This window comes from Mixophyes fleayi, chromosome 10 (genome assembly GCF_038048845.1).
Source record: "Mixophyes fleayi isolate aMixFle1 chromosome 10, aMixFle1.hap1, whole genome shotgun sequence".
Lineage (NCBI taxonomy): Eukaryota > Metazoa > Chordata > Amphibia > Anura > Limnodynastidae > Mixophyes > Mixophyes fleayi.
In genome coordinates this window covers 35889942-35916060 of record NC_134411.1, presented here as the reverse complement: position 1 = coordinate 35916060, position 26119 = coordinate 35889942, and the positions used below count along the sequence as shown (strand labels likewise).

The 26119-nt window shown below is 38.4% G+C and overlaps 1 protein-coding gene across 1 annotated transcript in view; it reads left to right on the top strand.

Annotated features, from left to right (window-relative positions):
• Positions 1-1240: 1240 nt before the first annotated feature.
• SLC17A6 (solute carrier family 17 member 6) overlaps positions 1241-26119 on the top strand; it is a 30757-nt gene continuing 5878 nt past the window's right edge. The window contains exons 1-11 of the mRNA XM_075188410.1: positions 1241-2022; positions 3601-3853; positions 4528-4646; positions 15890-16004; positions 17136-17223; positions 17311-17397; positions 19574-19716; positions 20051-20200; positions 20464-20596; positions 21910-22020; positions 25696-25823. Of these exons, the coding sequence (XP_075044511.1) occupies positions 1937-2022; positions 3601-3853; positions 4528-4646; positions 15890-16004; positions 17136-17223; positions 17311-17397; positions 19574-19716; positions 20051-20200; positions 20464-20596; positions 21910-22020; positions 25696-25823 (1413 nt within the window). The 5' untranslated portion in view covers positions 1241-1936. The remainder of the gene's footprint in view (positions 2023-3600; positions 3854-4527; positions 4647-15889; positions 16005-17135; positions 17224-17310; positions 17398-19573; positions 19717-20050; positions 20201-20463; positions 20597-21909; positions 22021-25695; positions 25824-26119) is intronic.

The window sequence follows — 26119 nt, the reverse complement described above, 5'->3', positions numbered from 1 at the left end:
ATCAACTTCAAGCACTGACTGTTCACTTGCTGCCTAATATATCCCAGCCCTTGTCAGGTGCCATTGTAACCAGATAATCAATGTTATTCACTTCACTTGTCAGTTGTTTTAATGTTGTGGCTGATTGGTGTGTATAATATATATATATATATATATATATATATATATATATATATATATATATATATAATGTGACATGCTGTATGCCTATTATTGTTCCCAAATTGATGTTATGATGCTCCAATCTTGGATTAAGACAAAATTATTATTAGCACTTCAATGTTATTCTGTCAATTTCTACTATTTTAGTTAAATTTCAGTTACCACGTGCATCTGTCCATCTAGTTTATTATTAGTCTACTAAGAGAATTGATTTTAATTCAAATATCTTTACTATTTGCTTTTGCAAATGTGTCTGTGGGGGAAATAAGATGATAACATTGTATATAATACACCCTTTGTCTCATTAACCTCTTAATTACCAGAGAATTCTGAGAGTAACTGTAATGCTTGGATTTGCCCACCAGAGGGCAGTCCTGTAAAGAGTTAGATATTTCTAATCTGCTGAATTGGTTAGTGACATTAAAACATCTCAACGATGAGTGTAAAATATCTTTTGATTGACAGCCCTACATTTTCAATGAACCTTTTAGGTCAAAATTCAATTACCAACAAGATAGCAGTTTTTTTTTCTTCTTTATTACATTCTGAGAAATAACATTCTTTTTTTATGAAATTCATGTTTGTTTAAAGCACTTCTTTTAGCCTGTACAAATAACGTTTCAATAGAATTAAAACAGCCATAATGTTTCAATAGAAATTAAAACTAACCTATTTTGCAATGCTGTGTACTAGGAACTGTACATGTCAATAAATTATAATTTAATATAAAAATGTTTTAAAACATTATCACTAAAAATGTAAAATTTACTGTAGACCTATGTATCATCCCTTATACAAGTACAAATTTTCAAAAATGGTCAAAAATGTTTCAGATAATTTTAATGTGCCAGAAATAGATTTTTAAGGTCAACGTAGAGGTGAAAATATCTAAAGTGTAAAATATTTAAGACAAAGATTTTTTTTTTGCATATTTTAAATATTTAAGAAAAAAATAGGATGAGGATGAGATCATCTCTAATAAGAGGTAAGGTGTTTATTTTATAAGACTTTTTTTTTTCATCCTCTCTACATCTAGATTGAAATGATGACATCTTCTCTTTGGTTTCCATAGCATCCACAGTGAAGAGCCTGAGAATGAATCCTGTGCAGGGCGATCCGCCCAATTCCCTTTGAAAGTTACCAGTGGAGGCGAGGAAACAAGGCTGTTCTCTTTTTTTTTTTTTTACTAGGACATGTCCATGGTACTGAAGCACCACACGAGAACCTGGAAGAGTTAAGGGCACCTCCATGAAGATATTTCATGTAATCAGTAAATAATCTCCCCTACATAAGGCTTTTAATTGCACTCAGTGATGACAGGGATTTGGCTAGCCATCTAAAAAAAATAAAAAAAAATCTAACTGATTAAATTATTACACTTTGTATCAAGAACATAAATCTTTCAGTATTTTCCAATGTTGGAGTTTTCTACTTTGGAATTTTATTTTGATCTTTAGTGAAATGCAATATCTTTTCTGCAACTTTCCATCACTGCTGATCAAAGACCGCCGCTTGTGGAGGCAATTGTGATTTTAAATGGATTTTTAAGCCACCAGAGGACCCATGCACGCTGCTCTGCTAACACATACAGTAAGTGGGATCTTAACCATCAGGAACCGTCCTTCTACATTCCTAGGTTCAGCTTTCACTTTCTTTTTGTAGGATCTACTGTAGCTTTGGATTTTTATCTCTCCTATCTTGGGATATAACAGCACTATGAGAATTTGCCATCCTTTGCATTGTACCATTTAACAAGGAGACACCTGAAGCAATAATGGATTCAATAAAACAAAGGGTTTTAACACCTGGAAAAGAAGGGCTGAAGAATTTTGCAGGAAAATCGCTTGGTCAGCTATACAGGTATTATTATTTTTTGATATATGCAATATTTTGTTTCAATCTTTTATGTATGTATATTAATGACTGACAAAAGAGTAACATTTGAACAAATAGATATAGAAGCAATTAAACTGTGGCCATCAACACTGTGGATAAACATTCTTTAAGTTTGATACATGTTTGGCACCTGTTCAATTTTATACGGGATAATCGTATTTCATATTCAATTTAAAATTTTATCATTTAAACATCACTATATCCTAAAACCTGTAAGGGCAAATAGACACACTGGATTAATGTATTCCCAAGTGGAATCTGCCTAAGCTGCTGAATGAACAGGTCGTCTTTCAGCGAGAGATGAAAATTGGACATTTTCTATTATACGCAAAAATTATTCAAAACTGCATTATTTTATTTATTTTCCAAATAATTAAAATTCTTCCTCATGGTTTTTACTATAATATGTTTCATCTTGTAAACCTTGATTTATATATATATATATATATATATATATATTTTCAGACACGCACGCACACACACACACACACATATATATATATATATATATATATATATATATATACATACATACACAGACAAACATGGAAAATAACTATTCAAAGCATTGATAATTAATGGCCACTTCGAAATCAATATTGCAATATTGACTAGTCAAAATGCCCGTTTTTTAAAAGAAATGTAACAAAAAAATTTTTTTTAGATGGTTTTTAATTGCAAAGATAATATTTATTCAAATGCAAAATTACATTGCAGAGACATTTTTGCACCAATAAATCTTATTAAACAAAATTTAATTAGCCAAGTCACTATGAATTAAAAATTTTCCTAAATAATGACATATATGTTTTTTCTTAATTTTTGGGTGTTTTTTGAAACCCTTTGTGGTATAGTATAAAACATTTCAAATGCTGTTAAATTACATTATTTTATTGTGCATTATATACATACACTAAAGAAGCTGTAAGTCAAATATTTATCAATTAAAAAAACGATTCATATTGAAAATGGATGCTGCTTAATTTTCAAACAATACATTTACAGTTAATTCAAATTGGTCCCATATATTGCTTTAATATATCTGATGTATAAATGCTCTATAAATGTGAATAGTTATATTTTTTCAATTTAAAATTGCAAAGGTTGATGAAAATCATTTCAATTCTGATTAAAACTGTTATTCATACATATATATGTTGTTTTTGTGATATATATATATATATATATTACTTCCTTTAGAAGCATGCTTAATAATTTAGAAGAATTATTTTTTATCAATTCTTTACAGAAATTATTGAAATGTGAAATTCGTTAGGCTATCAATTTCAGCTATTCTGCAGAAAAACTATTTTCAGGTTTTTTTTCATAAATATAATGCAAATGAAACATTACAGATATTATAAGTTTTGACTAAAAAAATTAAACATATTTTTTTTTATAGTGAACAGACATTAAGACTGCATTCAAATACGAGATGTTCTGTATAATTATGCCCGATCATGGAATAAATATATTGAAAATTGTCAAATAGTTGTTATAACAAAATTTTGTGGTTTTTTTTTTGTTTTTTTTTTTGGGAAGGGTTTTAGAGAGAAAACCAAAAAACAATGAAAACATTGAGCTGACTGAAGATGGTAAACCGCTGGAAGTGGCCGAAAAAAAGCCGCCTCTATGTGACTGCACCTGCTTTGGGCTGCCCCGGAGGTATATCATCGCCATTATGAGTGGGCTGGGGTTCTGCATCTCTTTTGGGATTCGGTGTAATCTGGGAGTGGCCATAGTGGATATGGTAAATAACAGCACTATTCATCATGGATCAAAAATTATCACAGAGGTGAGCAAGTGTTAATCATCAAACATCTACCCCCACCAGCCAATCCCCCCTCCTCCTTCTTCTGATGTTTTTTTTTATATCATTAACAATTTAGTATTTTTTTTAACCCATCAGCTATCAGAAAAATTGCAGCAAACACTTAATGAGATAATTGTAATTCAAGAATTATGGCTCAACTAAAAAGGCACACATATTTGTTGGCTGTTATGGCAATACTGATATGCATTGTAACTTATAGCAGTATGTATTGTGTGTTCAGTGAAAATTAAAGCATCGCTGTGAATTAGATTCAAAGAAGGAATTTTTAGATAAAATATATATATATATATATATATATATATAAGGCACATTAACAAATGTGTGTTACAAAAGTACAACAAACAAAATATAGAGGACACAAAAGGAACAGTTAATTCTGTAACATTTTAACATACACTTGCACCATGAACTGTAACTTTTCATTATCTCATTTACTTCCCAATTTTGATATTATATATATATATATATATATATATATGAATGTACAAGTTATATCGAAATTGGGAGATGTAAATAATAACGACTGATAATAATACAAAATGATAAAAAAATTACTGTGAGCAGCAGCCTAATAATAAGTAATTATGTAATATCTAAGTTGATTTTTACTGATTCTATTTTCGTTCCTTACACAGAGAGCAAAATTTAATTGGGATCCCGAGATTGTTGGAATGATTCACGGCTCATTCTTCTGGGGTTACATAGTAACACAAATCCCAGGAGGCTACATAGCTTCAAGATTAGCTGCTAACAGGTAGAGGACATATTTCTTTAATTACCTGAAATAGTTAATGAAAAAAAATCAAAATGTGACAAATGAAAATGTTTAAAGAGCTATCCAGGTTTATTTTAATTATTTAATATATGTTACAATATTTTTCCCTTACCCTTTGATTTATGAATGGCTGTTAGATTTATAGCCTTGGGTTGCAAGGGTGATTACTGTAAGGAATTATGTCAAAATATTAAATTTACTTGTATTCATAATGTAATAGATTATTAATGGCTATATATAAATTATTAGTATTTATAAGACAGAAAATATTTTATGTAAGTTATTCTTTATTTTATGTACATTTATATATATATATATATATATATATATATATATATATATTTAAAAAAAAAATAATATATATATATATATATATATATATATATATATAAAATGTTTTTCTGATGATTTATTGCACACTATATTTTTACAAAAATATGTATTGTAATTAAAAGTGCCTTCCAAGATAATGAACATGAACTGGGTGCCATACTAAGTCGGCTACAGATGGTGCATGCACAGCAGCGATCCCTGTTACTATGGTGTTTGGCAATATTTCAAGGACCAAGGGTGTGATTCCACCTGTTAATTAGATCTACTGAGAATTGAGGATGCAGCCTGCTCTCTGATCCCTTTGTAATAACACCAGCTTTCTGTTCAGGAAAAAGGAAGCTGACATTTTGTACAACAGGAACTGTCAATCAGATACCAGAGATAATATAGAATGTATCACTCCAAACAAGGCTATTGAGTTGCAGCAATACATCATTTTTTGGGGGGGAATTTAATTACAGCACAATGGCAATGCACTGAATGAATATTTCATGGGCTGGTCTGAAGACATCTTGCGTGTCTCGATGTGCTGAAGGGGTTAAAGTAATATGTGGCTGTGAGCTGTTTTGCATAGTAATAAATTATTTATGAATGGAAGAGAGAGGGGGTCATTGCTTTATAGCTGTTGTGCTTGAGAACAGGTAGAGGAATCACAACGGTACCAATCAATATCCGAGTGATATTATACCTTAAAACATTGCTTTACGCTGTATGTTTTCTTACTAATGGTGTTTTTGTGATGATTCAATGGCTCTACATGGACGATCGAATCTCCAAGTGCTATGTCAAGTATATTTTTGTTTTTAGTACATGTTTTATTTCATTACACAATTCTACAAGTCAACAATTTTCCCAATCCATATTTAAGGGTGACAGCTTGAAGCCCTAAAACCACAGATGAACGTATATGGTTGACAATGGTAGTATTGAAGCAGGTTGATGGCTTCTCATTATTTTGCAGTGTTGCTATGAGTAAAGAGAGTGTAAGAATGAGTATAGAGGAATAGCTTAATGAACACGTTGCTTAAATTATTTCTAAAGACTATTTTGTGGGTATCCGAAATCTAGACAGTTTCTGTCCGTTGCTGTGTTGTATGTTTATTTCTGCATTCTACTGCAGTGTTTGTCAGTGAAACGCGCTTCACTCCAGACGTGCATGGTCTGTCACCAACGGATTTCTTCCTACAAGTGCTGCACTGATTGTTTGCATTGAATACACTAATGAGCAGATATTTGAAAAGGATGTGATTAAATATTTTAATTGCTGACAGATTGTGAAGCTATCTATCTATCTATCTATCTATCTATCTATCTATCTATCTATCTATCCAGTTACAAGCGCTGAGGGGGATTGACAGGCATGTGGCTACACACTGGGGAAATGCACAAACTGAAGTGAAGCAAAAAGCCAGTGTCTTTCTGGTGCTGTAAATTATTTGTCTTGCCTATGGCAAAGCTACATTGCATCAATGTCCAGTTGAAGTTCCACGATGATAAGTAGGTTCAGTGTAATGGACTGCTCTGCAAAGGTGGACAAGACCTGAAGGGCAGGGCAGCAGGGTCTTCAGGCCTAGAGACCAGATCAACAGGGTCTTCAGGCCTAGAGGCCAGAGCAGCAGGTATCTCAGGTCTGGAGGCTAAGACAGCAGGGTCTTCAGGTCTGGAGGCCAGGGCAGTACGGTCTTCGGGCCTAGAAGCCAGGGCAGCAGGGTCTTCTGGTCTGGAGACCAAGACAGCTGGGTCTTCTAGGTCTAGAGTCCAAGGCAGCAGGGTCCTCAGACCCAGAAGCCAGGACAGCAGTGTCCTCAGGTCCAGAGGCCAGGGCAGCAGTGTCCTCAGGTCCAGAGGCCCGGGCATCAATAGGGACCTCAAGCCCAGAGGCAGCAGCACATACAGTGACATCTGGTGGCTGGGCATGTACAGGGATCTCCGGCGGTGCAGTAATCTGGGATTTCCTGGCAGTGAACCATTGCTTTCGGCTTTACATTCACACAGTGAATTCAGGGGTCTGAGCGCTATCATCTGGGCCTATTGCTCCAACGTCTGGTGTGGTTTCCGGTGCCGGGTCTTCTTTTTGACCTGGACATCTGTATTTATGGGTTTAGAGATATGAGGAACATAATTCCTCAGTGTACTCACCTCCCTCCTTTTAGTGGACTTACTTATATATATTATATCTATCAATATTCTATCTACGTCATATATCTATCTCATATCTATCTATCTATCTATCTATCTATCTATCTATCTCACATCTCTATCTATCTATCTATCTATCTGTCTGTCTATCTATCTCATATACATCTATCTCCTATCTATACTTTTCTCACATATCTATCTATCCATCTCGTATCTATCTATCTATCTATCTGTCTGTCTGTCTAGCTATCTATTTATCTCATATCTATCTATCTATCTATCTATCTATCTATCTATCTATCTATCTATCTATCTATCTATCTATCTATCTATCTATCCATCTATCTGTCTGTCTGTCTAGCTATCTATATATCTCATATTTATCTATCTATCTATCTATCTATCTGTCTGTCTGTCTGTCTATCCATCTATCTATCATGAGAACATAACATGACAATCTGAGGCAGCTGTAAATGATAATTTAGAGTCCACACTTCCAGAGGTAGAGCCAATATTACAAATAACTGTGACACAGAATTAAGCAGCACTAACAAATTAAATTACATGGACCCAGATGCAGCACTGAGGCACCTGCTACCACGTACAAGTGCGCGCAGCATAGAATCCATTGTCCGCTGCACCAGGGTGGGACCGGCTGGTTTGCAACGCTCTGTGCAACCTCTTACAGACAAGGGGGCTTTGTTTTCTTCTTATGTGAAGCTTCTCCTCTTTATTCAGAATAAAGAGACCCAATGTCATGGAGAATCCTGCGTGTAATCGGGGATGTACTTAGCACATTGTAGAGAGGTAGACTGCACCTCATGCCTCTATCAGCTCTTGTGCTCTTTATAAGGAATAATTTGGTGTATACATATCACATAGATGCATTATATAGATGTAAGTTCCCTGGGAGAGATTCTGTTGATCTATTAAAGTCAATAATTCTTCCAACGCTCAGGTGTGATCAGCTCTGTCCTCCCAGCTAATCCCTGTCTGACTGATGTGGGGTAAAATCTTATTCTGAGAACGGTCATTTTCTCAGAGGTTTGTCAAGAAAAAACTATTGTCAGCCTCTTCCCTACAGTAGATTTAACTATTCATGTATCAGAATCCAGCCTCATAAAACTCATTATCGGGCAAATAGAATTGATAATCAATTAATTGACGTTACTATTAATTAAAATATTTATACAGACATTTGCGTCACACAGTGGAGCCGTTAATGGACTGAACCATTGTTCATGAGAATTCAGCCTTTATTTCACTAGGACAACATTATTGATACATAGGGCTCAAAGCTCTCTGCCAGGGGCACTCCAGGACTTCCAAAAAACAGGACATAAGGGGGGATGTTTGTAAAAATATGATGCTGTTTGTAGCTGGAGATCCCAACACCGGTCCTGATTACAGGTTTCCATTCTGCAAGGAAACAATTCATCTCTGCAGAACTTCATAAACTGAATGTTCAGCTGTGTGGACCGTTCTTGATGTCCCACGAGATAGTGGTGTGGTCACAGTACACAGGGGCGTGACTGCGTCACATTCGGGTAAGCCACGTCACCAGGAGGGGGGTACCCGCTGCTTCTGAAGTTCTCTTCCCCTCCCCTAAAAACACCCACGCAGACCTCATGTGTCCGCTGTGGCGCTTGTGCGCAAAGCATTGAACAGAACGATTGTCATGGTCCGCACGGCACCGGTACAGTTCCCTCATCTGGGACATGTCGATACTCTGCAGATCTCCCTGTTTCTAATAATGTGCCATTTATTCGTATTTATAAAAACAAAAACATCCAGTATTAAATTGCAAACCAGGGGTCTGATTCATTAAGGATCTTAACATGAGAAACTTCTTATTTCAGTCTCCTGGACAAAACCATGTTACAATGCAAGGGGTGCAAACTAGTTTTCTGTTTTGCACATAAGTTAAATACTGACTGTTTTTTCATGTAGCACACAAATATCAACTTTAAATTTCAGTGTACAAATAAGCTATCAAGTATTTGTGTGCTACATGAAAAAACAGTCAGTATTTAACTTATGTACAAAACAGAACACTCATTTGCACCCCTTGCAATGTAACATGGTTTTGTCCAGGAGACTGAAATAAGAAGTTTCTCATTGTAATATCCTTAATGAATCAGGCCCCAGGTCCTGACATCTATGGCGTTGGAGTCTGTAACATGCAAAGTACACATACAGTCATTCTTAGTATAATAAGACGGAGGGGATCCTATAACCGCTTTTGTTGTGGTATTTTAGTACGGTTGCTGATTTTATCTGGGCAATGAATCTAAAGAGAGCTCTGAGATATTGCAATGAATTTAATGCAAGTGAGTGTTAAATAGTCCTAATAGAGGTTGCACAAAGAGGCCGGTCAATAAACATCCTTTTTGAAAGGGGTTTCTCTTAAGCCGCAGTGACCGTGAAGACAAGTGCTTTGTAAGGCAGCGGCTTTAAAGAAAGAGAGAGGGTCTGACTACACGACAGCCTAATCCTCACTCAACGCCTACTAGTTACCATATGCTCCGTGCCACATCCATTGTCTCTCTGGTAATATAGACATTTCCAGGATTTAATTAATCACTGGGGGATTTTGCTCAATAAAAGTGAGCCTCAGATGTGTGCCCATAATGAATGAAAGCAGTTTTTCTTTATTAGATCGGAAGGCGAAAAAAAGATCTATTTTGGGATATTAATGCTCCGAAAGGCGGCTCAGAGGAGACTGTCTTGATGAGGAGTTGTTCTGTATATTGTTGTGGCTCAATGCTCACTCCCTGACATGCGTCTTCATCGCAAGTAATTATCTTCCTAAAACAAAGGCCAACACTCCGGAGAGTCTACAGCAAAGTTTGTTTAAGCAAATCTGCAGGGTCCCCACGTGAATCTCCCACCAGCCTAAGAATTTCAGAAACTGGACTAAGTCATTACCAGAAAGTATTGTTTTATAAATGAAACAATGATTGGTAGCAACAATAGATTCAAGATAAAAGATGGACACAGACGCTGTTAGCGGTCGGAGACAAGCTCTGAAAAATGGGGTTTTTCTGAGCTTCTTAACCCCTTCATTGCTGGGGCTTTTCTCACCTCTGTGCTGAGCCCTTTTGGGTAGCATCATTAAAAAGGGGGCACTTCCCTCTTTCAGACAAGCGTAAACCCATGTCTCTAAGTGCCAGGGAGAGAGAGATAGAGGGCCTGATTCATTAGCAAACACAAAACGAACATAAAGTGCTTTTTTTTTTAATACGTATGGGCATTGGGTAGACGCACAACACTAATTAGCAAGGAGCGGAAGTGAAGATACGTTTGGTGATGAATACGGGTCTAGGTCCGCTCTGCTCTAACAGACACTGCAGGATACGGCCAATACATATGTGGATATAAAGTCACAAAAGAACCCACAGAAAAAGCGTATCATAAGATACGTTTTGATTTGATTCTTGGTGTAAGTACCTTGTGGCTAAACAATATTTCCCATACGCAGACTCATACTGCAGCCTGCAGTATACGCACATACGTATATACAGTACAAGGTCACGTCAGAATTTATAGTAAATCTTAGTTACATACAGTTGTCCTGTGATAGTGAGTGACACATATACATGTACTTTGTAAATCAAAGACTATACAGCGTCAGTCATCACTATCAGTGGCATTTACACGTTCCCTGTAGTGTGTGCAAATGATACGGCTCAAATCAAGCGCTCTTATGAGAAATACAGCACTTGACTCGGCCGCGTCAGCGTTGGCCCGCCCTACACGCGGCCTACGTTAGTCCGCTCCTCCTCTCCCCCATAATGCCGCTCGAGTCTCATTTGCATTCAGATATGAATTGCCTGCAGTTGTGTTCATTGGTCCGTTTCTGGGCGTCTCACGCAAGATACGCTGTGCAAATGGACATTTGCCCCACCGTGAATCAGGCCCACAGTCTGTCATTTGATATAGAGTAACAAATGAATCACATATTGACGCCACGGCACAGCGTGTGGCTAGCAGCTTGTTATAACCTGTCGATGGCGGACTGCTCTTTGGCACGAGTCAAATATACCGTACAACCGGTTGAGTGTTTGACTTTTATGTTTGTAAATGACATAAGTCACATGTTTGTGACCCTGAATGACCTATGCCCTCAGAGGCTGACTTGTAACTTGTTAGACAATACATAAAGCCGACATTATGGCTAAGAGTTGAGCTGAGGTGTATCCAGGTTAATAGGACATGTGTTATACCTAACGCATCGTCTCGTGTGTGTATATAATTACCCATAAGTGCCTCACGGGGCGAGAGGTGCCCAGATGTTGGCTGGATGATCTCATCGATGGCAACAAGTGAAAGCAGCGTTTCTAGATGTTCCAGAAAGTGTCAGAGTGTTAGTGCTTAACAAACAATATTAACAGCAACATTATTCTGCAATGGAAACATTATCTCATGATAACCTCAGGTCAGATTCAGCCTGAAGTAGAGGTATGTTTAATTTTTGTTTAGAAATAATTCATTTTTTTACACATTATAAACATTCAAGCAATCATCATCAGCTATTTATATAGCGCCACTAATTCCGCAGTGCTGTACAGAGAACTCGCATCAGTCCCTGCCCCATTGGAGCTTACAATCTAAATTCCCTAACACACAGCGAAGGCAGCGAATTCTAGGGTACAGCAGATTTAAGGGAATTAACTTGATGCCAAATGTAAATTAGTCGATTTACCTTGTCGGTACATCTATTAATGCCTAAAATCACAATATTTGTATTTTAAAGTCATACTTAGCTACCCCTCCTACCAGGAGATGGGAGGCGAAGGTCAGAAAGAGAGGAAGTGGGCAGGGATTGATGTCACAATTGCATCATCAAGTGGGTGGAGCTATCATAAAGCCCCGCCCACCTCCGTAAATTGAGTGACAGGGACATAACGATGCGCATTATATCATCACGCCCCTGCCATCTCCTGGTTACTGAGATGTCCCCACTCACTTTGCAGCATGTAAGAACTCTACAGCAGAATTGCCTGCTCTCTCGGGAGTCTGTGAGGTGGGGTCTCCTGGACACTCTGCTGGGCAACTCAAATTAAAGTGCCCAGCAAACATTTATAATTGTTTATGGTAGTTTGCACAAGGGATGGGAAGGCGACATTTCAGAGGCCACCTCAGACAACAGAATGAGAGCTCAGTTATGCTTTGTTATGAGGTTTTGATGCTGGGCTACCATGACAACCACAGTCACATGGCAAATAATGTAGTGAGCAGAGCAGCTTTGGAACGCCCCTCTGAGCTCTGTCTGCACTGTGACATCCTCCTCTGCCATCACATGATATGCTGAGAGCTGTGAACCTGTGTCTGTGTACCAGGCTGATGGTGTCTGTGTCTGGCAGCCATTTTTGTTTGCCAACCAGAGAGCTTTTGAGAAGAACATAATGATTTGAAGGTGTGTAGCTAAGAAAGATACATGCTTAAAATGTACTTAATTTGCTATTAAAGAAAAAATAATAAATCTTCAATGAGGATTTGCTTTAAGATGGAGTTGCAACAAATGTGATCATGTACAGTACACTTGAATAATGTAACTTGCAAGCAAGGTGCTCATTTTATATATGCTCAGGTCGTCTTACTCTAACCTTCTGTGCAGCATCTCTCAACTGGTGCAAAGAGGCATCGTAGTCTCCACAATGTTATCCCTTTGCATATAATCTCGTGTATTCAGTACCATTATGTGGTATCTTTATCATCCTGTCACACTTGTTGATTACTTGACCAAGATATTAGTCAAGTTTCTCTGGAGCTTTATCCTTGTTGTTAGGTTATGACTGTTGTGTATCGTGACTGATCATCAATAAACGTGCGAAAATACGTCTTCCTTTCTGGGGTCCCAAAGCTCATTGGTCCTCACACGTCTGTTCAGCTGTGGATGGTTTTTGGAAGATATCTCCTTATCATTATCTCTTTTAAGCATCACCTGCCTGTTCCGATCAATCTGGATACCATAAGCGGTTGCCCTTATGGCTTCATATTGTCCTGTCCTAGACCACTTCTGGTGAGTGTAAGAGAAGGTGACAATCCCGTATTCCTTCTGAGGTCATGTCCATCAGCTAAATTGACTCTTACTGTCTTTGTTCTCATCCTACCTATCTAATCGCTCTTTCAGTGTTAATTTCTCTGGATCCACCTCTGCTCCGCTTCCTTTATCAGTTGGAGACCGTAAGGCTCAGTCCTAGGTCCTCTGCTATTCTCTATCTACACCACTTCTCTTGGAAAACTAATAAGCTCCTTTGGATTTCAGTATCATCTCTATGCGGATGATACACAAATCTATCTATCCTCTCCTGAACTCTTACCATCTGTGTTGTCTCGCGTTACTGACTGTCTTTCTGCCATTTCATCTTGGATGTCCTCTCGCCAACTCAAACTCAATCTTTCAAAAACTGAATTAATAATATTCCCACCCAACAACAGAAGTTTCCTGCCTGACATTTCTATTTCTGTTGATAACATGACCATAAATTCCACCTCACAAGCTCGTTGCCTAGGTGTAATCCTTGAGTCACTACTATCATTTATTCCCCACATCGACTCAATATCTAATTCATGTTACATACATCTAAAGAACATTTCCGGAATACGCACATATCTCACACAAGACACTGCAAAAACCTTAATTCATGCACTCATCATCTCCCGCATCGACTATTGCAATTCCCTCCTTACTGGTCTTCCCAAAGTCAGACTTGAACCCTTACAATCTATTTTGCACACAACGGACAGATTGATTTTCCTTGCAAACCGTTCTTCCTCTGCTGAGCCACTCTGTCAGTCTCTATATTGGTTGCCTATATTTCAACAAATCCAATATAAAATTCTTCTACTAACATACAAGGCCATTGACAAAATTGCACCAACATACATCTCCTCATTTGTCTCAAAATATCTCCCAACTCGACACCTCCGTTCTGCACAAGATCTGCGTTTCTCTTCCACTCTCATCACATCCTCCCACTCTCGGTTACAGGACTTTTTTTGGGCTGCACCCACTTTATAGAATTCCTTCCCTCGCACAGTAAGACTTTCCTCTAGTCTTCAAACCTTCAAGCGTTCTCTGAAAACCCACCTCTTCAGACAAGCTTATAATATTCCTCAACCAGCATCTTAATATCCCTGGGTTACCCTATTACCACCCTCTACACAGCTAACACAAGACAACAACCCTCTGACCAACATTGCTACACACACAGCCCACTCAATACCTTTACCTTTGCATTCTAGCTGGTCCAATGTGCAATATGATGTAGCACCTGCCCTTGTGTTTCAAACTCCCATTGTCCTATAGATTGTAAGCTTGTGAGCAGGGATCTCTTACCTCTCTGTCTGTATATATTACCCAGTATTGTCTTATTACTGTTTGTTCCCAATTGTAAAGCGCTACGGAATTTGCTGGCGCTATATAAATAAATGATGATGATGAGAGAAGACTTATTTATTGTTAATAATATTATTCATGGCTCCGTAGTCAATACTCCATATGTGCTGTGATGACAGACAAAGGCCATATTCCACAACTGATTTTGGTGGGACAGTTACGTTTTTAGGGAAGAGAACGGGTTTTAGGGGCGACCTGCTTTCTGGATGCTAGGCACCTCCCCGTTCCGATATGGCCATACCCATAACATGACAAGCCACTCCCTCTCTTCTGGAGGATGCACAGCCAAATTAGATATTTTTTTCCAAGAGGCAAATGCGTGGGACTTAACAAATGTGATTACCTTCATCAATGACCCAGCCCCCGGCTCTGTTCCGCTGCAATTCACATCAAATTGCGGCACCACGGCCCCGCCCACATCGCAGGAAGATTGGGATGGATCCAGAAGGGTGACCTGCTTATCTGGGAGTCCAGGAGATTAGGCAAGAATGCTTCCAGCTCCACGGACAGCAATGACTCAAAATAGATCAGCTGGAAGATATATAGTCAGGATCGCCCCTGCTGCAAAAACAAAAAATCTTCTTATTATCAAATGGGGTAAATGGAAATTAAAAAAGTGGTGGAATAAACCTCTAACCCAAAATCCATAATTATGCAGGTTATGTAGAAGCAGCTGGTCTCCTGTTGTACTTGCAATAGAACCCTCCCACTTCAGGTGTGTCAGTCACAGACCGTACATGTCCCCACACTGGGGGCAGCCATTTTGTCAGCTGATTCAATATTCACGAGGATGTAACCTATCAGCTCACCAGCCGCTGGGGACATCACAGCGAGGCTGAATAATAATTCATCCCATTAAATGGCTGCCTCCACCATGCACAAGCAGCTTGTACACTGCCATAACTTGTCGGTATTTACAGCTAATGGCGTTCCAGGCCAAACTGAGTGGAACACTCTCTGGTTTAGTAATTTTGCCTCTCACATATTAAGATACTACTTTCATATGTACAATTCCATGCACTGCTGTAGATCACCAAAGCATTGAAATTAGAATATAAATTCTTGCCAGTTTCTGATTGCAATTAGAGTCTGAATGTAATCCCTGTATACCTCCTTACGTTGTATATTTGACTTATACATGGATGTTGTATTAATCCTGACCAACATGTACCAAGCTAATTACTATGGCATCCAGTGATCATATTCTGTCTTTGTAGATTGTGTGATGGAAATTATAAATAAAGTTCTTCAAAGAAAAGTTAGAACATGGAAAATTCCTTGTTCTGATTTCATGGTGAATGTCCCAGAAACACTTTCAGTAACCCCGTTTTTTTTTCAATTTCAGGGTTTTTGGTGCTGCTATCGTGCTCACCTCCACCTTGAACATGCTTATACCGTCCGCGGCCAGAGTGCACTACGGTTGTGTGATCTTTGTCAGGATTCTACAAGGGCTTGTGGAGGTATCTGTTATACGTCTTGTATCTCACTGTACAGCGCTGCAGGATAATATCACACGTCCGTGGTCATTCTAGAACAATTGAGACACCTCAAAAAGTTCTTAGGAATGTTCCGATGGAACAAAAACGATTCCATTTTAAACCATGTTCTATTAAAGTCTCTAGCTAGGATGAAAAAAGTAATTTATAAACTCTTTCTATTCGCTTCGAATCGGATAATGTCCTACTTTTTCATTGTGGAGTGCTGATTCAGTCAAACAGAAAACGTAAAGGATGACTACATATACCATGTATTCTATAAAAGTGATTTCTTTATTGTAGAGTTAAGTAAACCACGTACACCGGTTACTCATACACATCAGAAGAGGTTTAAGTGGCTGAAAAAAATGGCTCTTTTACTTAATGTTATAAAACCCTAGTGAAAAGTTAAGGCAAAATATCCATTCATTCACTTTTACAGAGTACATCCCTTCATGGATAAAAGATAAGATTAATGTCGTAGATATCTTGTCCTCCACTCATTGCAAGGTTGAGAAGAACACAACTTTGTTGTATATTATATATCAGAAAACTGAGTTCCTTCCTGTCCCTTGTCTTTGTTATCATTACAAGTAATTAGGTTTAACAAACATAATATTAGAACCTTCTTTCCTTGGAACCACCAATGTTACGTATCTTTGACATTCTTTAAAGTCCTCCAGGCTCTGGGGTTACTCAAATTACAAAATTATTCTGACAGTTTCTGTTAGTTGGGGGGGTAGTTGGGTTAATGTCAAACTATTACTCCATATAAAATCAGAGAATCAGGACAAAATAAGCCCCAACCCACGTTCCGCCCAAACATGAACAAATTTGTGTAAAAATCCAATCACTATTTTGTTACGACCCGCCGCTTTTGCGGCCCACGAACCGGGACGTCCCTGCCAGAATCGGGACATTTGGGAGGAATGATACTCTGGTCTTATGTAAAAATGGTTTATATTAATATAGACACCCCTCATCCTGGTGAAATCAGTGATCAATCACAATAAGAGGTTAAAAAACAGCACAGATCTATCATTTAACGTTTCAGCATTTTACAATAGAAAATGCATTTGGGAAAAATTAATTTTCTGGAATTTTTTCAAATTTCAGGGCGTCACCTACCCGGCCTGCCACGGGATATGGAGCAAGTGGGCACCACCTTTGGAGAGGAGCAGGTTGGCAACCACCTCGTTTTGTGGTAAGTCCCCAGCCCTTTGCACCTAATAGTCTATATTTTACGCAGTGACCATCTACGGCGGTTGATGATGCATCTTGTCTTTCCCAGGGTCCTATGCCGGAGCCGTGATCGCCATGCCGCTAGCCGGGATTCTAGTGCAATACACAGGATGGTCGTCTGTGTTCTATGTGTATGGTAAGTCAGTATGTATTGTGTTGTACATGCACTACCTGACGTCTACGGGAGGCCTCGGAAGATATCTTCAAATAAAACTTTAGCCCAGTGGTTTCAGGAAAAATAATATTTCTCTATTGAAGGGTTAAATAACATATACAAATTATTTTACACGACACAATAGGAGATATTTCTCAAAACTGGTGCAGAAGAGGAGGCTTATTAATTGTCATATATATGGAATATAATAATGTGACAGAATCAGTTCTATTAATGCCATTTATCTGCAAAATTAAGCTAGAAATCTGTCATTATAAAAATATTGTACATCATTTTACAACGCCAGTTAATTAGACACACTAACTAGCAATTACTGGAGTGTTAGATTGTAAGCTTCGTGGCATCTTTAGCTCTATGGTGAAATTAATACAATAAAAGATCTATTATATCTATAGAAAAAGTACACATGATTTAGAATATTTTATTTAATCATTTGTTTTCACATTAAAGCGTCATATTAACAGTCACTTGACTGTTCAGTGTCCCAGCCAGTGAGAGTTATGGGACAGAAGATAATTACTCCCAGCAGAAGACGTTCTATTTAAAATAGCACAATTCTAGCTGAAAACATTTCCAACTCGGGTCAAGGTGGTTTAATTATCACTGTTCTTGGAATAAAAAAAACAGCTACACATCTCCCGGAAGCCAATTAAAACACTTTATTGCGAGACATTTTGTACCATGTCATTAAGATCTTAGAATAATTGTCAGAAGCTCGACAAACACAGAACGGTCTGAATTACAGGGGTCCACAACGTAACCTCAGCTGCCGGTGACTGCCATATAGGACTGATTATAGGAGTATATTTGCTTGCATCAAGGTCGATTCATTAAAGAAGCTAGAGCTCCGATATCAGTGCTATCTTCAATTATCCATTGTTATTAGTTAAATTATCAGCATGGGTCAGTTCCTGTGCTGTGCCGTTCTTGGTCACTCCCTTTAGCTGTTCATATATTACTCATTTACAAATACAGGCAGTCAGAGCATTATTATACATTGGCTGAAGTACCCGGCGTTGCCTGGGTTTAAATCTTGGCATTATTAAGTTATCAATGAGTTGGATGTAACTGTCAACATTTTAAAAATAATTAGCACCTCTTCCAACACACTCGTGAGGTGGCTGCCCAGTGTCGTTTTTGTTTTTCTATTAAATGTCATCCAAATCCATCCAGTGGAAGGTACAGAACAGGCTCCTCGGGTCAAAGTTCTGTCCAGCGTACACCAACGGGAGGTCCGACCGGGACCTCAACTCCCTAGTATGTCTTCGGGGATCCAATGTTACCAGTCTGTGAAGTTTTCGTGCAAATCCATCCAGTGAAAGGCTGAGAACAGTCTACTCGGGTTCTGCCTAGCGTACACCAACGGGAGGCCAGAACGGGAACCTAAAACCCCAAAAACCTGTCCAGGATCCAACTGGACCACCTTGCGTTGGTTTCATCCGAATCAGTCCAGAGCTGTCTGAATGCATAACCAAACAGACAAACAAACAAACAAACAGATCAAGGAATTTTATACACAGTGTACACACAAATATATAACATTATATATACCTATTTATATACATTATAGACATATATAAATAATATACATCATTATTACACAGTTTTATAAGGATTAGGATCCCCCACCCTGAGAAAGCTTACTGCTACAACTCGAAATCAGATGAGGGTGAGATGGTAAAGATGACGTATAAAGGAATAAAATTATCCATTATACATGTATTAATACATTGCATCTGTAACGATTTAAAGAACGTGCAGTTATTTTTTTGCTGATCTCCATTTTAATACTGCATATGACAAAACACAATCACTGAGCCAGTTAGATGATTTCCGCTAAGCCCAGGACAACCTCCGTCGGACAGTGGAGCAGGAAGTCACGTTGTAAGATTTATTCTCCTCCAAAGTTCTTTCCATTATTTGTGTTTATCCCTCCTATGAATCTCCCCATCACACATCCTCTATTATTTTAAACTCAAAGACAGAAAATATTGCCCTAGAGGATCAAAGTAGAGAAACAGATTAAGTGGAATAGTTACATTGTGTCAAAGAACATTTTCTGGATCTACCAAAAGTTGACCGATAAATAAAGTCTATAGAGCTCCCAGTAAAACTTTAATGACTTATGTCTACGCAGGTAGTTTCGGTCTAGTCTGGTACCTCTTCTGGATTCTGGTGTCCTACGAGAGCCCAGCCAAGCACCCTACGATCACAGATGAGGAACGTACTTACATTGAAGAAAGCATCGGCGAGAGCGCCAACCTCATGGGGGCACTTGAAGTAAGACATTTCTGTATTTATTTTATCATCCAATATACCACCTAGATAAGTGATAGACTGGCATATGTAGAAAACGAGCCGCGCAAAACAGATTGGGAGCCTGAAAAAGAGAATTTGACTATCAGAAAATAATTTGTTGGTCCATCATTTTTGACCAGCCGTTCCTCCTACTGGAGAACAAGTCGTCGGTCAACGGTCAACTCTCATTACACATTTATTGACTAGCTGAGCGGAAAATGCGCCTAAGTTCATATCACAGCTCCAAACAGAACATTACTGGTGCTTAAATAATTTTCAGATGTGAGTAAGCGGTAGTCTATGGTTTGCCTTTCAGAAATTCAAGACTCCTTGGAAAAAATTCTTTACCTCGATGCCTGTCTATGCAATCATAGTGGCAAATTTCTGTAGAAGTTGGACATTTTATCTGCTACTCATTAGCCAACCGGCGTACTTTGAAGAGGTGTTCGGCTTTGAAATTAGCAAGGTAATTAAAATTTCACTTTTCTTTTTTTTTTTAAATAAATGAAGCCTGATCCCATAAAAATGCTGCTCTTATCTTTGGTCAAACCGTGCTCATTAGGTGTTTACGTAAAGTTGATTAACGTCTTTGAATTAGTCCCGCCAAAAATAAAAAATTGGTAAAATGCAATTGAAGAAACATTGTAGCAAAAAAACCAAAGAACTTCAGCTCTAATAAGTTTAATTGGAAGATAATTTTTTGCTCTAAATGTTTGTGTTTTGTGTTAGGTGGGGATGCTGTCTGCTCTACCACATCTGGTCATGACAATTATCGTGCCTATTGGTGGACAGATTGCCGACTTTCTACGAAGCAAAAATATTCTGTCCACAACGACTGTTCGAAAAATAATGAACTGCGGAGGTCAGTGGCAACTAGCGATCCATTGTGGTGCCCACACGGGCTGTGGTCCGGCCATTTTGCACGGCCGATGGCCAATGAGCTACTCTAGTCCAGTTGTTCACAGGCCAACCGTGTACGGGTCAAATGATGACTACCACACACATTGAGATTGGGTCATCATTCAAACTGGTTTTCCATTCTACTCAAATATACCCAATACAACAGGATTTTAATTGTGTATATGAATAATTCTGGAGGCACATATGGTACCATGGTCAGCTAGATTGGTATTACAGAATGTCCTACCCAACCACTCCACAGCTTAATTGGATGTCTTGTGAGTGGTTTTAAAGATGGATCTTCATTGAGGTGCATGAGTTATTGTTACTTTGTAACTATTGATTAATTATGAGAGGCTCTTCACAGATGACCACAGATGAGTTCGCCAGACACATTATTGATTAACGTAGCTCTGATTAGTTTCTATATTTGCAGTGATTCACAGCATGATTACCCGCTGGTGCCGAATGACTGAAGTTCCCTCAAATGCGATTTTGGAAATGAGATTTGAACGACACACATTTAATTTAGCTTTTAAAAGGATTTATCAATGGATAGAGTTACCAGAGCTTCCTCTTGTCTGTTATCACAGATTAATTGGAAGGTGATCATGTCTTTTTGGCTGTTACCAAAGATTGTTTGGGGAACTATGTACCCCCTGGCTGTCATTGATTTTAATCTGGATGGGGTTAGGCTGCATAGCTGTTTTGGAAAAACAAATTAGGAGGGGCTTCTTCAGTCTGGTTGTTACTATAAATGATATGGATGTAGCTCGTGTTGCCTGACTGTCATCAAAGGTGAAATGAGAGCTCCTTGTGTTGCCTAGCTGAAGTTAGCAAACCTTGTGCTGCTTGGTTATTATCAGAGATGAAGGTTGCCTGATGTTGCATCTGAAAGGGGAGGTGCTTTAGTCAGCTGGTCGTTGTCAGATATGAACAGTTAGGACATCGTGTTGCTTAGTTCTTATCATCAATTAAGAGAGTCAAGATTGCAATGACGGAGTTGATTGCGTTGCTTGGTTGGCTTCCTAGCCAAATTTTATTCAGTGGTGAAACGCGCGTGTTCTCTAGCTGTCATCCGACATGAAGTGGTATTGAAGTTTTGCCTCTTGACTGCTATCTTATACCAAGAAGTATAAAAAGCAAAATAGTATTTTCTACATGGATTCTATGCTGTATCAAAACATATCACTTTCCCATATTACTGCTGTAAGGTTCTGTCATTCTACATAGAAGAAAATATCACTGTAACCCGTTTCTCACTCTGCGTTCCAGGTTTTGGTATGGAAGCGACACTTCTCCTCGTGGTTGGCTATTCTCACAGTAAGGGTGTGGCCATTTCCTTCCTCGTCCTAGCCGTAGGGTTCAGCGGATTTGCCATTTCTGGTAATAAAATGTATTTCTTACTTTCTTTCTTTTTTTCTGGGATGAAGTAATTAATTGATGAGAATGGGGTTTTAAAACATCAGTTACCGTATTTCCCCATGTATAAGACGCACCTTTTCCCCCCAAATTTTGGGTCTAAAAAAAGGGTGCGTCTTATACACTGCCAGCACTATTTACCTGAATGAAGAAAATGATCCCTGGTGTGAGGATAAGAGAGAGGAATCCCCGCTGAACCGATCTGCACTTCCTAGTTTCAGGGAAAAGGACCTTCAGGTCCTTCAAATGCCTCCCAGAGTTTCTGATGTCTCGGAGCTGTCAGTCACATGGCCGGCAGCTCCGATGACCGCCGATAATTGAGCCAAGAATGTTTGTAGTATGGTATGTACCGTATACATGTCACTATGCTAGATGGGCTATTAGTATTAGGCATGTAACCATAGTTGGGCTGATTAGTAGTTAAACATCCTTAACATAATCATCACTCCATCCACTTTATGTAATACATCTTTTTTTCATTTTGGGCCCCAAAATTAAGGTGCGTCTTATACATGGGTGCGTCTTATACATGGGGAAATACGGTAATTAAATCACATTAATACAGTAGGAAAATAAGCGTCAGGTTCAGCGACAGACAATTTAGTACCAGGTGAAAGGGATCATTTTGGGGAGTCAGTATATTATGACATAGGTTTAACCTCTACAATCATGGTGTGGTCACAGACAATTTCTCAAACTATATATATTATAACGTATCTCCTACTGTAAGTTATATGGGTATTACATGCTAACGAGAAGTTTCTGTGAACATATAAATTCTGGCTGTGTGATTATTATTACTAAGCTTTATTTATATGGAGCCAACATGTTCCGTAGCGCTGTACAATCAGGTAGGAGCAATTTGAACATATCCTGATTAACAGTACAGTAGGAAACGATGAAATAGAAGCTGAGAGAGCCTTGCTCACCAAAGCTTACAATCTAACGGAGATGGGAGAGATTAAATATAAGGTAGAAGCACTTGTTTTGTATGGTGCGTTTATACAGGATATGGAAACCAGACGTGACTTCTAACACCTCAGGTGTTATTCCTTATAATACACAAGTCTCCACAATGAACACCGAAGTGATGATGTCAGAACTCAACGATTATAAGTCACTTCTGTATTATAGCAGTATAATTTAACAACAGTTGCCGAATAAGAGTATTGTTTCAGTATACCCAACTAAACAGGCACACAGTGACACGATTGCTCTTGGATTTTTGTACCATTTTCTGTTGACTAACGTGACAGTGTCTTCAATTGCCAGGACTATAAACATTCCCTTCCGTCTGGCAAATCTGCACCAAAATAGGGCATTATAGCTTTTCCGGAATTGGCAATTTGGGATTTTAGTTTCCTGCTTGTATTAAGTGTTGGAAGTTTCAGATTAGAGAATGATTCACTTGCTGATTCTCATTACTGAGATTGGATTTAATGGGCCACAATTAATATTTTGTTGATCCACAAGGAGATTTGTCAAGTAAGAATCTAGGAAAACACGGAACCAAAAGCAGATCTCCCTACACTTAGGCCACAATAGAGAAGTTTCCACGTTTGTCTCCATAGGATTTAAACACAGTTTTAAAGGTGACTGTAATAGCTGATCCAGATTTCCTTTCTCTTTATAACAACATATAAATATTTAATATGGGTGTCATTCCTAATACCACCAACAGAGGGAGTGTCCTTAATAAGCGAGTCACATTAGCGCGCATGAACATTTGTGTTGCAAAGTGTACGCTTGTCCACCATGGGACAAACGGAGGTGCAAAATGCGTCACATTAAACGTATAGGACGAGGCCAGCTTTGAGCTGATTCAAATATCAAGTCCTTTAGCTGAGCGGAAATGGCCATGATGCCCAGCAAGGAACGGCACTAAAAACACGCCGATTCCACCCACTAATCTCATTTCATTAATTTCGTTCTGAAAAGTAAAACTCCAGTTCAGTCCATTTTTTGCCTTGTACCTGAGACCCAGTAAATTTTTGTGTTATCACCCAATCCTGTTTGCTTCACAGCCCCTCTTGAATGTAAACTCTCCCGAGTTTGGCCCCCTCTATCTCACTGTCCTCTTTGTGAGGTTTCCTCTGTTCTAGTAGTGTATTCTGATGTAGTTGCTTTCTCCATAGTCTCTTGTATTGATTTCCACTTAACCAATTGTTTCCCCTGACCCTTAATTATTTGTTCCTTGCTCTGTTTATATTTTGCTGATTGAGCGGCATTTCTCTGGCACCTCATAGATAAATGATGATGATTTGGGTGCTAATTAACATAATTGATAGGAATCAGCCGGAGTAAGATTATACATAGACAACAAAATAGCAAAGCGGACAGAGAATGTTGGAAGCAATTCCTAGAATGTTATTCACAGTAAAACAAAATCACAAACGTGTATCACATATCTTATTGTTGACGGATGTACTTAACAAGGAGCCTTTTGAATCTCATCATCCCATTGGATGTACGGATCGCACACCCACATCCTCAGCGTTTAGAAGACAGGAGATCCCACTTCTAACGCAAGAAATCTGGAGTTTAAACCAGGGGAAGAGTTATTATTTTAGAATATGTATTATGGAATAGTTTGCAATGTTGGGCAAACAATTGTATTTTCTCAGTGCAACTGAGTTCTCTAGTAACTGGTTTAAGCAAATAATTACATTTACAAAGGTTTTTTTTTTATGTGTTCAGTTGATTCAGTTTAAAATAAATTTTTAAGGACAATAGTGCTCAGTATTCTTTTTCCAACACTTTAGAGATACACGTTAATGTTTACGGCTGGTGTGCACACTCTTGCCTCACGTCTGTGGGGAATATTTGAATAAATTATTTAATTTGCATCTGGGTTTTTTTTCATCCCTGGTAGAAAATTTCAAGCCAGCTTCATATAACATAAGTGCGTAACGTATACTATAAAAGTTGCCTATATGGTAATGTGTAGATATTTAAACCCCTCAGTCCACAAGTAATTGCAACTATAAATCTGCAAACAGTCTAAATGATTGTAATTGGCATCAAAGCCAAATATAATGTGCCATCTAATTGGTGTTTATATTAGTTATTATCACATAGGTTACATCTTATTTCTTTAGTGCTATTTTGTATTTCTGTCATATTTAATTCATTCTGTTTACTGTACTTAGAGCATCCTTAGTAATACTCTTATTTAGTCACTATCATTAGCAATGCTAAAAATCTACTTTATGTTGCAACATTAAACTCACTAATTAGCACTAGATAAATAGATGTTATCACACTTCTTCCACTGCACTGAATGGAGATTAGCTATGACATTTGACACAGAAGAAAGCACAAAAATGTCTATCACATCTGTGATACAGAGGGAGAGATAAATCCTTGACAACTGACATCATGCTGCAGTTGTCAGCACAGGTCCCTCCCCCTTACTGATTTGGGAATCAGCTGCTTGTCAACTTTGACGGTCAGTTCCAATACCTTTGGGAGGGCGAACCTGACAATGTTGTACACGGGTGGTTGTATTTCTATCCTAATCTATAATGTCTATCAAACAAAAATTCAGGTAGCAAGTAAGGGTTTTTGACGGTACTTCTAAACAATTTTTCTTTCTGTTCTCTGTCCAATCAACGTGTTGTGCTTATGTTTTTTTTATAGGATTTAATGTCAATCACCTGGATATCGCTCCTCGTTACGCCAGCATCCTCATGGGAATTTCTAACGGCGTTGGCACTCTGTCCGGCATGGTCTGTCCGCTGATAGTGGGAACTATGACCAAGAACAAGGTACGTGGGTTTCAAAGATGCCTTTGCGTTCGCTGATGATCCTGTCTTCGTTCAGAACGAGAGACCGTATTAAGAGCCCTGGGGCAGATCCTCTATAAATAGAAGTCTGAATACAACTAGCCGATCCAAGTGTGACCAGGGAGTCATAAGGTTTTAATTAACTGGGAAGGAAACACGCTGAGAGCACTGAAACACGAATCACCAGCCAACACTTATTATAACTTACATAACTGTCATGTGCAGAACGTTGAACGGGATAAGGAGGATCGAACTGAACTCAGGGGCTGACCTGCTAC